Source organism: Panthera onca, chromosome C1 (genome assembly GCF_046562875.1).
Source record: "Panthera onca isolate mPanOnc1 chromosome C1, mPanOnc1 haplotype 2, whole genome shotgun sequence".
In the NCBI taxonomy this organism is placed as follows: Eukaryota; Metazoa; Chordata; class Mammalia; order Carnivora; family Felidae; genus Panthera; species Panthera onca.
The window spans coordinates 82,829,872-82,842,953 of NC_138346.1; the positions used below are offsets into that span (position 1 = coordinate 82,829,872).

The following is a 13,082-nucleotide window of genomic DNA, read 5'->3' on the forward strand; positions in this document are numbered from 1 at the left end:
TGCTAAAATGCACCAATTACACCTTAGAGAAAGGTAAGAAATTGTTCAAATTTATAACAGAAAGGAAGGAAATAAGGCCATATTGTTTATTGCTACAGAGCTTTTTTCCTGTGTCTAAATGTCTACTCTTGTACACATTAATGAAAATTTACAGAACAAGTTTCTACATTTGCATTGCTTTTCTGCCACTAAAATATAAGCGCATTATATTTTGGCTTTGCCATAAAAAAATAAAAATTAAAAGTATTATCCTGTTTTATAATATTTATGTCAAATATCCATCTAGATTTATTTTTCTTCAGTCCTTTCTATTTGATCAAATTGCTGTTTTCATATTATCAGTCTGATCATAAAATTGCTGTTTTACAGAAGAATATTTTTTGCTGACATAAATTACGGGATCAGAGATACCAATGCAGTTACAAAAAAGGGTGTGTGTGTGTGTGTGTGTGTGTGTGTGTGTGTGTGTCAGAGAGAGAGAGAGAGAGAGAGAGAGAGAGAGAGAGAGAGAGTATGTGTGTGTGTGTGTGAGAGAGAGAGAATATATGAATGTGTGCATCCATCTTCAAGGAAAGGATAAAGAAATGTATGTATGAAACAAAATAACACTTTCCAATGTAAGCTCTAGTAAAAGGCCTATATTGGAAACATACTTTCTAGCATTTGTGAAATAAAATACAGCACTGAAATCGAAAGCCACAGTGATTTTTATGAAGACTGTTATTCTGTAAACCTAAACCTGAATTTATCTTTCAATTTATGTCTAAACTACAGTGAATATACTAACTACAACTTCATGATTCGACTCATGAAAATATATTTTTGAAATTTGTCTCCTTTCACATATAGTGAGCAATTTGGTTCAGTACCCCAAGAGATGAAAAACTCATCTCAATTTACAACAGTAAATAAATAATTCAGTTAAAATTGAAAGTGGTACCAATCCAGCAAACTATTGATGGAGAGGTTTGGCCTTCCATGAAGCCAGAACAACATAAAGTTTTCAATGGGGATTACTTGTTCAGACAAGTTACAAAGATAAGAAAAATATCCAGATTAATTACAAAATAGCTAATATTCTCATCTTGTGGAAAATATCAAGAACCTATCTAAGGAGAGACAATACTAGTGGTATTGAAACTTTAAGCATTTTAAGCTTTGAACTTTATATGCTAATATATGAAACAAACATTTAACAAAAAAGGCTGTAATACAAGTCAAAACCTAACCAAAGGCCTCTATCAACTAAAAATTTGAAATCTCCCATGCAAGTCAGACACAACAAAAAAAAAAAAAAAAAGAAAAAAGAAAAAGAAAAAGAAAAAAGAAAGAAAGAAAGAAAAATTAAACCCAGAAAGCAAAAACCAATCAAGTCTGTTCCAACACTGAAGTCAATTTCCAAATCACATACAGAACCAAAAAGGGGAAAACACTCAGGTCTACAAATGGATAAGCAGTTCCAATACAATCCAGATCCCGACATTTTCCCACTCAGAAACAAATGCAGTGGAGCTTTTCCTGGGGAAAAAGGAAAAAAGCTCTCCAAATGAATTTTTTCAAGTGACATCTAGAAAGTGTGCCTCTTTCTGTCTCTTTCCCTGGCGCCTCATTGGAGGAAGGAGGGGGTTGTTTTTGTATTTTCCCCCATTGGAGCAAGACACAATCAGATGTTAGCTGGAGAAGAGAAACCACTTTTGACAACAGCAAATAAAAATAAAAGTGCCCTTCCTCCTCTGACAGGATGGGCACCCACCTCACACACCCCTCCCCACTCCAACCCCTCCTTCACTCCCCCCCCCCCCCCAGCACCACCCCCTCCTCACCCCGGAGCTCCACTGCGTATGTGGTTTGGTGCTACTGTTGCCCGGAGTTAAAGTCAGAGCCAGAGGAAGGCAATGAAGCCCCCACAGACACACTTACCTTTCCTGCCCCCCACTTTTGAGTGCCTTCCCTGGAGCTGTGGAGGATGACACAAAGGGTAATAAAGGGGGGGGAGTGGAGGAGGAGGAGGCGAAGGAGGAGGAGAGCTGGGGAAGTGGCTGCTCCTGGGTGTAGTGAGATGTCTCCAGCCAGGGCCAAGCAGCAGCAGCAGTAGCAGCAGCAGCAGCAGCAGCAGAGAAGGGTCTGTGTTGCTAAGAGGCTTTTGGTCTCTTTCTCTCCTCCTCTCACGGCCAAAGAGGAGGAGGGTGGAGGGGGCTCGGGAGGGAGGCTAGTGGAGGGGTGAGGGGGTAGGAGTCGTGGATGGGGGTTTTCGAAGAAGAAGAAACTCCTTCTTCTTCTCTCTCAGGCTCAATCCCCCTCTCAGGTCTCAGGGCTGGAGGGTGGGGGAAGGAACTCAGCCGCCTTCCCCCCACCCCCCTCAATTCAAGGTTGAAGTGGGGTAAAATTAGTGTCCTGTCCCTTTAAAAATAGAAATAAAAGGTGCCCCCCCTCTGCCACTGCCTCTCTCTTCATCATCAGCTGCTGCTGCTGCTGGGGTCTCTCTGCTGGGGGGGGGAGGGGGGGTTCGGGTAGAAGAGACGGGAGGCACTCACTGCGCATGTCTCTCTCTGACGGGAGGCTGGTTGGTTGAAGGCAAGAGGAGGGGGAGGGGAGGAAATGATCTGGTTTCCCAGAAGGCTCCGAGGCACTTGCGACCCGGAAGACATTGTAGCAGGGGGTAGAGGGGCGGGGGCGGGGAGTAGGAGGAAGTCGCTACTCTTTAACAACCCCCTGACCCCTCCTACCTCCTAAGGGAAAGTGGAGGAACGGAAGTGGGCGTGGACGGAGACTAATGTAGGTCACGTGTTTGGGCGGGAGTGGGGCGGGGTGGGAGACGCGCTGCGTGCGCGGGGAATGCCGGGAGTATTGGTGTACCGTTGGCAGCGGCAGGTGAAGCTGAGCTGACTACGCGGTCAGGGGCGCTTGTGAAGCGGTTCCTGTGGTGGCTAGATCTATGCTGCTCTGCCCTGGTAAGGGCGACTTTTCTGTGAGAGGTAATATGGGCTAGGCTGGCCTCGAAACGAAGGCCTAAGGTCGCCAGTGTTGAAAGGCGAATCGAAGAGAATGAGGACGGAAGGTTGTGGAGACTCAGAATGCGGGAAGGCGTCAGGCTTGTCTAGGCCAGGCAGGCCAGAAATCTGGAAGGCCACTTCTGTCTCGTGGCTTTCCTGTGAGGCTGCCTACGAATCTCTGAAGCTTGTAGGGATTCCTCATGGAACTAGGTCTCTGGCTGGGTATTGACTACACCCGATGGTGGTTGTAAGGAATGTGATGATATTGCTGTCAGAGAGAAATGGAATCTTTGGAGCCTATGCAGATGACTGTTGACTGCTTCAGAGCAGGGGAAGAGAGAAGCGCCATGTGTGAATTTTGACAACTCTGGCATTAGATGCATTGCTTGTATTAGGTATTATGACCATTATTCCTTACTTCGCTACCCTCCTTGGAATTCTGGAGTGGTTTTTGGGGAGGGAGCAAGCTTGGGAAGTCTTGAATGGAATTTCCTCTCTATAGCTTGGCGTTGTTGCTGCAACAAAACGCTTAAGCTTGCTCTCAGAAAGCGATATGGGATTGTGTAGTCCTCGATATGGAGGAATGTTACGGTTGATAGAGAAGAGACATCACAAATTTTTCCTTTTCTATGGTGTAGATAAGAGATTTTTAAATGAATATTTTGCTTTAAGTTTTTTTGGTTACTAGTCTCGGATTTAGATCCTTTGGTTTCTCAATTAAATGCTACCTATTTTTGCTGGAAATGTTTCCCTCATAAGATAATAATTCAGACTCTTAAAGGATTCGTGTATTTACATCAGTAAGGCTTTTTTTCAGTAAAGTCACCATTTTTCACATCATTTCATAAATCTTAACTAGAACCATTTCAATCTTTAATTTCTTTTGTAAAAGTACTTTGAAAGATTATCATTCTGTATAGTTTCTTTTAAGGCCAATAATCTAAAATTCCTCATGTTTGTTCCTCATACAGGTATTTAATTCTGTAATAATTATTCTTTAGGATACACTATCAATTAAAGTTGTGTTACTTGTTTTCTACATTTTACTTACGCTTTGGCAATTAACCCTATTTATGCATCATTGCCTAGTACTTAACTGCTTTCTTTGTGTGCAGTAATCTTGTCGAGTGGAATCGAAACTAGAGTCCTGTGCCTTAAAGTGTTGTTTATATTGTAACCAAATATATATCATTTTATAAAAGAAAAAAAGTCACAGCAAAGTAATATAAGTGCTTTAGGTAACAAATTTTAATTTCTTATGTTAAAATACTAAATATGCAAAAAAATGCACAGATCATAAGTATACAATACAATGAGTAATTATTAAGTGAACACTGAGTGATCACTACCACAGGCAAGAACTAGAACGTTCCTAGTACTGGAGACCTACTCCTCCCCCCATCAATTCCTGAATATTCCTCCTGCCTCACCATTACAAGAGGTTAACAGGAACCGATTTTTATGGTAATTATTTTCTACATTTATTTCAAGTATTTTTTAACCACCAGTGTTGGCATTACTACCCGATTCAGATGAATTTTATCTGTATTTTACCTGTATGTAAAAGAGTTACACATTATGTGTTATTTTCCTCACGTGTCCCCAATATTTAACCCAATTAGTACATTTAGCTATTGTTCATGTTTTTTCATTTTATATGGTAATGTCTATAGTGTGATGTAGTCTTTTTCTGAATAAACCACAATTAATGTAACTCATCTAATATTAATAAGCATTTGGATTGTGTCCAGTTTTTAGCAGTTACGAGCAATGCTACTGTGAATGTTCTTGTGCATGTATTTTTCCACGCATAGCATGCATTTTTGTAGAATGGAGATTATGCCAAACTTTTCCAAAATAGATCAACTTAAACTCCCACCAGCAGTATATGGTAGATGCTTTTTTTCTACAGTCTCACCAACAGTTGATGTTTTTTGTTGATGCCAACATGATGAGTGTGGCTTTATGTTTTCACAGTTCCCTGGTTATTAATGACTTTGAGCAATTTGTAAAATATTTGTAGGCTGTTTGGATTTCTTATTTGAATTGTCACAATGTTTCTATTGGGTAGTCTGTGTTTTACTTAAATATTTGACTAGTATCGCAAATATCTTCTCTATAATTGGAGCATTTCTCGCTTCCTGGATGATTTTTATCTTCATTTCATTCCTTACTGGTTTATATGCTAATTCCTATTGTTTTAAATTTATTTGTAATTTTAACTCGAAGAAGTTCTATACTTGTGCTACCCAATACTGTAGCCAGCTTGTGGCTGGCTATGGACCACTCGAAATCTGGCTAAAAGTGTTACTGAGGAACTGAATTTTTAGTTTTATGAAGTGTTAATTTAAATTTGAAAATTGATACTTGATTCAGTTGTTGAAAAATGCTTAAGTATGTTTGGGACAACTTGGGTATGTAAATGAATTTTCTCAACTGTTTTTGCATCTCTGAATTCTCTTTGAGGATCTTTTTCCTTTTGCTTTTAGTACACTGTTTAGAATCTTTTTTTTTTTTTTTTTAAATTTATATTTTGAGAGTCAGAGACAGAGGGTGAACTGGGGGGTGGGAGTGGGGGCAGCAAGAGCTACAGAGACGCAGAATCCTAAGCAGGCTCCAGGCTTGGGGCTGTCAGCACAGAGCATGACACAGGGCTCGAACTCACAGACCACAACATCATGACCTGAGCCAAAGTCTGACGCTTAACCCACTGAACCATCCAGAGCCCCTAGAATATTTTTAATTCAGGTGTACTGATGGCCAATTACCTTAATTTTTTTGCTTACCTTCCAAGTGTCTTTTTTCACCTTCAATCTTGAAGAAAGTTTTGGGTCTTTTAAACTGTAGGATTGTGGTGGTTTTTCAGAATCTTGAAGATAATGTTCCATTGTGGGTTTTTGTTTTTGCTTTTTTTTTTTTTTTTTTTTTTTTGATTATTGATTTTGAGAAGTCACCTGTCAGTCTAATACTGGCTGATTTGAAAGAAATCTTTAAAGAATGTTTCTTTGTCTTAAGTTTTCTTCTATTTCTTTATGGCATTTTGTGTAGAATTTTTTTTTCCTGTTTTGAATTAATTGAAATTCTTGAATCTGTGGATCAGTGTCTTTTTAAGAAGTAAATCACCTGTATCTATTCTTACTGTTTCTAGCTACTTACTAAAAATTACTGTGGCTTTTATTGGCACAGTATTCATAATTGTTGTTTGTGACCAGTAATTCCAATTTCTTAATTTGTAATGGGTCTGTTTTTGCTGGTTCATGATTTTTCTTGGTTTCATGGTTTTTCATGTGTGCCTGTGTGCCAGTTGTTGGATTTGAAAAATTATAAGAATATGTGAGTCCTAGGATAATGATATCTTTTTCAAGAAGCCATGTTTTCCTTGGAAAGGTAACAGGCACACTACCAGTCCCAAGTCACTTAGTTCATATTCAGGACTTCAGAGTACTTCTGTTTTACACTTAACTTTAAGTAGGACTTAAGTCATGAGTTCTACAAGTTCCATTTTACTTCCAGTTCTTCCTAATCCAATGATGTTCCTTAAGATCTCAACTTTAATTTGAGTGATGATTTATTTGCACCTGGGTTTGGTGGATCTTGTGCTTCGATTTTTTTCTTCATACCCCAACAGAGCTACCAGTAGTTCAGCCTTTCTTCTTGTTGCTCAGTCTTTTCTTCTGGATAAGTACAAGTCTTCAGGAAAAAGTGACTGACTATGGTGTTTATTTTTCTGATTTATCCTCCTGTATTTTGGCATGTAATTTCATACTGCTTTGTTTCTTTGGTTTTTATTGTGAAGGTTTTTTGTTGGTTTTAATAGGATTGATCTGATCTGCCATTACCATATATGGAACCCTTAACCTCTTTTCTATTTTTGAGATTTGATTTCAAGATCTTTCTACTTCCAGCCAAAATTGTGTGTTTTAACTTGTCATACATTAGTTTAAAATTTTTCAATCAAATTGGCCTCTACAGCATAAGATGCCAAGGTAATTAAAATTTAGAAAATATTTTCAAATATATTTTTTTAAGTATTAAGTTTCAAATGTAAACGAACATGCGCTTGAAATATTAACTATTTGTACATGGCTTATTAAAAAAAAAAAAAAAAAAGCTTAATTTATTTATCACAGGTTCAATTCTCCAGAATGTGGCCCACCAGAATTGCACCATGGTGGGTTGAAATGGTTGGGCCTTTATCTCCACACCTTGCTAGGCCCCAGGGAGGATGTGATGTTGGAAAAAGTGGCTGTTAAAGCCTTTACTTCCCCCTCACTAGGGGCAAAAACTTTTAAAGCTTTTTTTTTGGCTAATTCTTTTGATATTTAACTCTGTATTTACAAATAACATCTTATATGCTGCCACTTGATTTTTCCATGTTAGGCATTATCCGTTGACTTCCACAGTGAGCGATGTAAATTTGGTTTTTTCCCACAAATACCCAAGCCCTGCGCCCCCCATCATTTCACTGATATCTTAGTTTTTGGTAAATAACCATCCTATGTCTGTGTAGTTTCTCAATATTTATCATTAATTCAGCCCCGAACAATCTGCTTGCTTATTGTCAGCACATCTGCATAGGTTCAAAAGTATCAATTTATTTATTTATTTATTTTTTAATCAGTTTAACTATCGCTGAGAAATTTCTCCTAGAACATTCTTATCTCCAGTTTAGGCTGGCTCCTTGATGTGGTTACCCCTCATGCAACCTCTCTCTATTCTGTGATGGATCCTCTGTTTCCTGTATCCCATGTAAGTCTCCGTTTTGTGTTAATTTTTGCATCTCTGAGTTTTCTTTGAGGATCTGTTTTCTTTTGCTTAAGTCCATGCTTCAGAATTTCTTTAACGTAGGTTATCATCATTAAAAGATTAATGGTTATCCATTAAGGTTAATGATTATCCTCATATTATTTGGTCACAATCTCCAGTAGCTATCTGAGAGGCGAATGGTCTGAGGCGTTATGTTCTGTATGTAAATATTTTTAGATTACCCTAACTTAGTTTGGATGTAGGATTTTAAGTTGGAAATGTTTTTCTTCAGAATTGCGAAGGAATTCTTAGCGTCTGATATAAAATCTGAAGCCATTCTTATTTTCAACACTTTGCATTTCACTCTTTTCTTCTTTATGGAAGCTTCTGCACCCTATTTTTGTTTGAAGCTTAAAGAATGTTCTTTGTTGTTCCCAGTGTTCTGAAATGTCACAGTGTTTGTTGTGAGGTGACTTTGCTGTGCATTTCATGGGTTCTTTCTGTCTGGCAACTTGTTTTCCTTACCTCTGAGAAAGTTTCTGATACTTGTCCTGTAATATCCTTACCTCTATTTTTGGTTCTGAAGCTGCAATTAGATATTACACTCTTAGAGCTGTTTCTTTTCTCCCATTTTTAAAATCATCTTCCAGTCTTGCTTTACAGTTTTTTGGAAACTTGCTTGATTTTTTAAACATTTGAGACTTTAATTTTTGTTGTTATATTTGTAATTTCCAATACCTTTTTTGATCTCTGCATTTTTAAAATGGCATCCTGATATTTTTTCTCTTTATGGATTTAATTGAAGTTTTGAATGTTTAATTGAGTTAAGCATTTAATTTAATGTTTTGAAGTTTATTTCTCCCTACTTACTTGGTTTTCTCTAAGTTTTTCTTTCTGTTAGGATGTTTCAGAGGCTTTCATCTTAGAAGTTTTCCTCAGCTGTCTTGTGATTCTTGGTTGTGTGTTCAAATTTATGTAAAGGGCATCAGGAAGCTATTTCAGGCTGTGTGAATTTGGCTGAGGCTTGCTAGTTATTAATGGTTCTCACTGGAAGGATTTGTCTGGAGCATATTTGTGGGGGGATCACCGACATCAACTTTTTATTCATTTGAAAGTCTTTTCTCTTGGGCTAATAAGAACCCAATGAGTAGAATTTTCTAATCTTTTGCCTCTAATCTTTTGCCTTTTCCTGTCAGTGGTTCTCAGCTGTGACAATATATGACTCCCAGAAGACATTTGGCAATGTCCAGAGACATATTTGGTTATCAAGAGTTGCAATTGAAAACTGGTGGATAGATGCTGCAGATGCTGTTGAACATCCTATAATGCATAAGACAGCCACTCACAGCAAAGCATTAGTTCGAAATGTCATTAGTGCCTATTATGAGAAACCCTGTTCACAGAAGGCATAAGCCTGATTGCCAGGGATTTGAGAACCAGCTGAAAACAGCACAAGAATCACAACATTTGATTTTTTTTTTATATGATATCCTCACCTTCTGTTGTGTCTGTTATCTCCCAATGTAAAGTCCTTTTCTTACTCTCTGTAGAATCTCTTGTCTTCTGATGGAGTGGGATAGAGGCTTCCATTTTAATTTTAACTGTTTTAGGAATGTAGATTTTTGAGAGATGGCTTTGTAAATGAATTCTATTACAAATTAAAATACTGATTATTAAGTGACCTTGTTATGTGTTTATTCTATTTGAACCGGATTGGCTGATGAGACTGTGTTTTATGAAGTGCTTAAATGAGAAAATAAGCTGCAAGTTGAAGATTATAAACTAGGAAATGGGTGAAGTCTGGAACTGACAATTGTTCCTCATCCTTCTATTTCAGTTTTATTACCCCATTTCACTCCAGATTTTTCCCAGGTGCTTATCTTCAAAGAAGCATCTTTTGGGGTTGCTAGTTTTTCCTGATTTCTTCTTCCCCTTAATAGTATATTCTTTTCCCAATGTCCCTTCTTATCCCAATGTCCCTTAAAAACACAATAGAATCTTAGATATTTTACTTCTTCCTTGAATGATGTGACAGATTAGTATGAAGTTTTGACCAAAAGATTGAGATCAGATTTGACAAGATTAAAGGTCTAAGTATGTTAGCTTTTCTTTTGGTGTGCCTACACATTCTCACTTTCTCGCATCTTGCCACCATTGTAAAAATAGACATTTTTTAATATAGATGACCCAGAAATGTCACCTTATATTGTTTTCTTAAAGTAATCACTTCTAGGCTTGTGTATGTTTTAGTCAACTTACTTTACAATGAGTAAAAAGCAGTGTATTTTCTCTAAAAGCTGTGTTGTAGCTAATAACTATTAGACTTCTGTCCAATGTGTTATATACAGCATCATCCTGATGCAATGTCTGATGGGTATCATGTTTTAAACTTAGGTTGAAACGAATTTTACATGTGTAACATGTTTAGAAGCTAAAATAAAATGTTTATTGTTCTAGCACTGAAAACTTTATATAGTCAAATTATATATTACTTGATTTAAATGTGCAACATGATTTTTTAAAATTCAAAAAAGGTAATATATTCAGTGTAAAGATGGTGAGAAAAAATGAAGATAATCTGTTATTCCTGCACCTGGAAACAATTCTAAGATGTTGATTTATGTAATTTTAGTCCTTTTAATCTGTTTCTATGGATTTATTAACAGCCAGGTCATAAAGTTTTGCCGTGTACTTTTATTTTTAAGAAAATGTTTATTTTGAGAGAGAGAGGACATGGGAGGGGCAGAGAGAATGGGAGAGAGAACCCCAAGTAGTCTCCATACTGTCAGTGTAGAGCCTGACCTGGAGCTTGAACTCCCAAACCATGAGATTATGACCTGAGCTGAAATCAAGAGCCACCCCAGTGCCCCTTGTGTACTTTTAAAAGAAATAATATGTGACTAATATCTTTCCAGTATATTACATACTGTTACAAGATAGTACTGTGTATATTTGCTTTATATTGTAGAAATAACCTGCCAGCCTCTGGGAGTTATGTTCCTAAATAGTGCCATGATCAGTGTTGACAAGAACAAACTATAACAATTTTTCTTATTTTTGTATATAAATATTCTTTTTGCGTTTGTTAATTTTTGAGAGAGAGAGTGTGTGTGTGCGAGGCAGGGAAGGGGCAGGGAGAGAGGGAGACAGAGGATCTGAAGCGGGTTCTTTGCTGACAGCAGGGAGGCCAATGCAGGTCTTGAACTCAGGAACTGAAATACCATGACCTGAGCTGAATGAAGTCAGGTGCTCAATCGACCGAGCCACCCAGGCGCACCAGATAAATTAGTTTTAAAGTATTTTTATTCATGTGTGTGTGTAAGTATGTGTTTTTCATGTTTTATTTTTGAGAGAGAGAGAGAGATTGAGAGAGAGAGAGCACCTGCCCATAAGCAGGGGAGGAGCAGAGAGAGAGAGGGAGACAGAGAATTAGAAGCAGGCTCCAGGCTGAGTTGTCAGCACAGAGCCTACACAGGGCTGGAACTCATGATCCCTGAGATCATGACCTGAGCTGAAGTCAGCGCTCAACCAAGTGAGCCATCCAGGCGCCCCTAAAGCATTTTTAAAGTAGCTAATATTTCCTATGAATTACCATTATTGTTTTGCAAACTTTTCTGTACGGTCATATTTTGCTAAAACAGATTTTGTCTATACGTTTTACTTTACAGAAATTTTACTTCATTTTATAATCTGTATTAGTAACTTGAAACTATGTTTTTGGTACTTACATTTCATTTTCACAAATGTTCTGTAAGTTTGTGTTTTCATCTCTGTTTTTCACAAATTATCATAGAGTAAAGCAGTTTTGAGTGTGTATTTTTGCATGTTTTTTGGGGTCACCATAGTTGTCCACATGGAAGAGTAAGAATTGTGACTTTTGATCATTTCTTCCTTTCTTTTGGATTTTTTTTATTAATAAACTTTTTTAGAGCAGTTTAAGGGTTTAGAGAAAAATTAACTTGAGAGTACAACAATTTTCCATATATTCCTACTGGCCTAGGTCCCTTAGCATTAACCCAGTTTACCTTATTATTAGCTTCTTGTCTAGAGTGGTATGTTTGTTACCATTGATGGACCAGTATTGATACATTAGTATTAAGAAAAGTTCATAGTTTAGATTAAGGTTTACTCTGTGAGTTGTACATTACAGGTTTTGAGAAATGTATTATGACATATATCCACTGTGACAGTATCACAGGAAAATCATTTAGCTGTCCTAAAAGTCTTCTGTGCTCCACCCATTTTCCCTTCTCTTGAATTCTTGGCAACCATGATCTTTCTGAGTATCTCCATAGGTTAGCCTTTTCCATCCATAGAGCTGGAATGATACAGTGTGTATCCTTTTTCAAATTGTCCTTTGCCCCTAGCAATATGTGTCTAACTTTCCTTCATTTCTTCTCATGTCTTGATAGCCCATTTCTTCTTAGCAGCAAATAATATTTCATCTTATGGATGTGTCACAGTTTGTTGATCCATTTACCTATTAAAGGATATCTTTGTTGTTTCCACTTTTTCGTAATTATGAATAAAATTGTTACAAACAATCTGGTGCAGGTTTTGTATGGACATAAGTCTTTAACTCATTTGGATAAATACCAACAGGTCTGATTTCCAGATTGTGTGGTAAGAGTATGCTTCATTTTGTAAGAAACTGCCAAACTGTCTTCCAAAGTAGATGTACCATTTTACATTCTAGTCTGCAGTGAATCAGAGTTCTTATTATTGTATGTCCTCACCAGCATTTGATGTCATCATTTTTTGGGTTTAGACATTCTATCAGGTATAGAGCAGAAATATCATTGTTTTAATATGCAATTTTCTAGTGACATATAATACTGAGCATCTTTTCATATGCTTATCACCTATATATTTTATTTGGTAAGGTGTCCAGATCTTTTGTCCATTTTTTAACTGGGTTGCTTTTTTTTCCATTTTATTGTTTAAATGTTCTTGTATGTTTTGTATACCAGTCTTTTATCAAATCTGTGTTTTGCAAGTATTTTTTTCTCAGTCTGTGGCTTGTCTTCATTCTCTTAACAGTGTCTTTTATAGAGCAAAAGTTTTTAATTTAAAATTCAGTTTATCAATTTTTTCTTTCCTAGATTGTGCTTTTGGTGTTGTACCTAAAAATTCATTGCCAGACACAAAGTCACACAGATTTTTTTCTGTGTTCCTTTTTAGAAGTTCTATGGTTTTGTGTTTAATGTATAGGTGTATGTTACATTTAATTTTTGTGAGGTTTAAGTGTTCTGTCAACTCAGTTTTTTACCTGTGGATGTCCAGTTCCAGTACCTTTAGACTTTTATCTTTTGAATTATCTTCTCTTCTTTGTCAAAAATATTT

The 13,082-nt window shown here is 37.0% G+C and overlaps 2 protein-coding genes across 12 annotated transcripts in view; one reads left to right on the forward strand and one right to left on the reverse strand.

Annotated features, from left to right (window-relative positions):
- Window positions 1–2,631, reverse strand: part of MBD5 (methyl-CpG binding domain protein 5) — a 443,648-nt gene extending 441,017 nt beyond the window's left edge. For 6 of the 7 annotated variants that reach the window (XM_060626406.3, XM_078451303.2, XM_078451302.2 and 3 more), the window contains exon 1: window positions 1,921–2,528. The gene's annotated coding sequence lies outside the window, so the exon portion shown is untranslated. The other variant, XM_078451300.2, reaches the window with a different exon arrangement.
- A 162-nt stretch (window positions 2,632–2,793) lies between these two features.
- Window positions 2,794–13,082, forward strand: part of ORC4 (origin recognition complex subunit 4) — an 81,621-nt gene continuing 71,332 nt past the window's right edge. For 2 of the 5 annotated variants that reach the window (XM_081796373.1, XM_060626419.2), the window contains exon 1: window positions 2,794–2,975. In XM_081796373.1, coding sequence (XP_081652499.1) covers window positions 2,936–2,975 — 40 coding nt within the window. In that variant the 5' untranslated portion in view covers window positions 2,794–2,935. The remainder of the gene's footprint in view (window positions 2,976–13,082) is intronic. The other 3 variants (XM_060626420.2, XM_060626414.2, XM_060626415.2) reach the window with 3 other exon arrangements.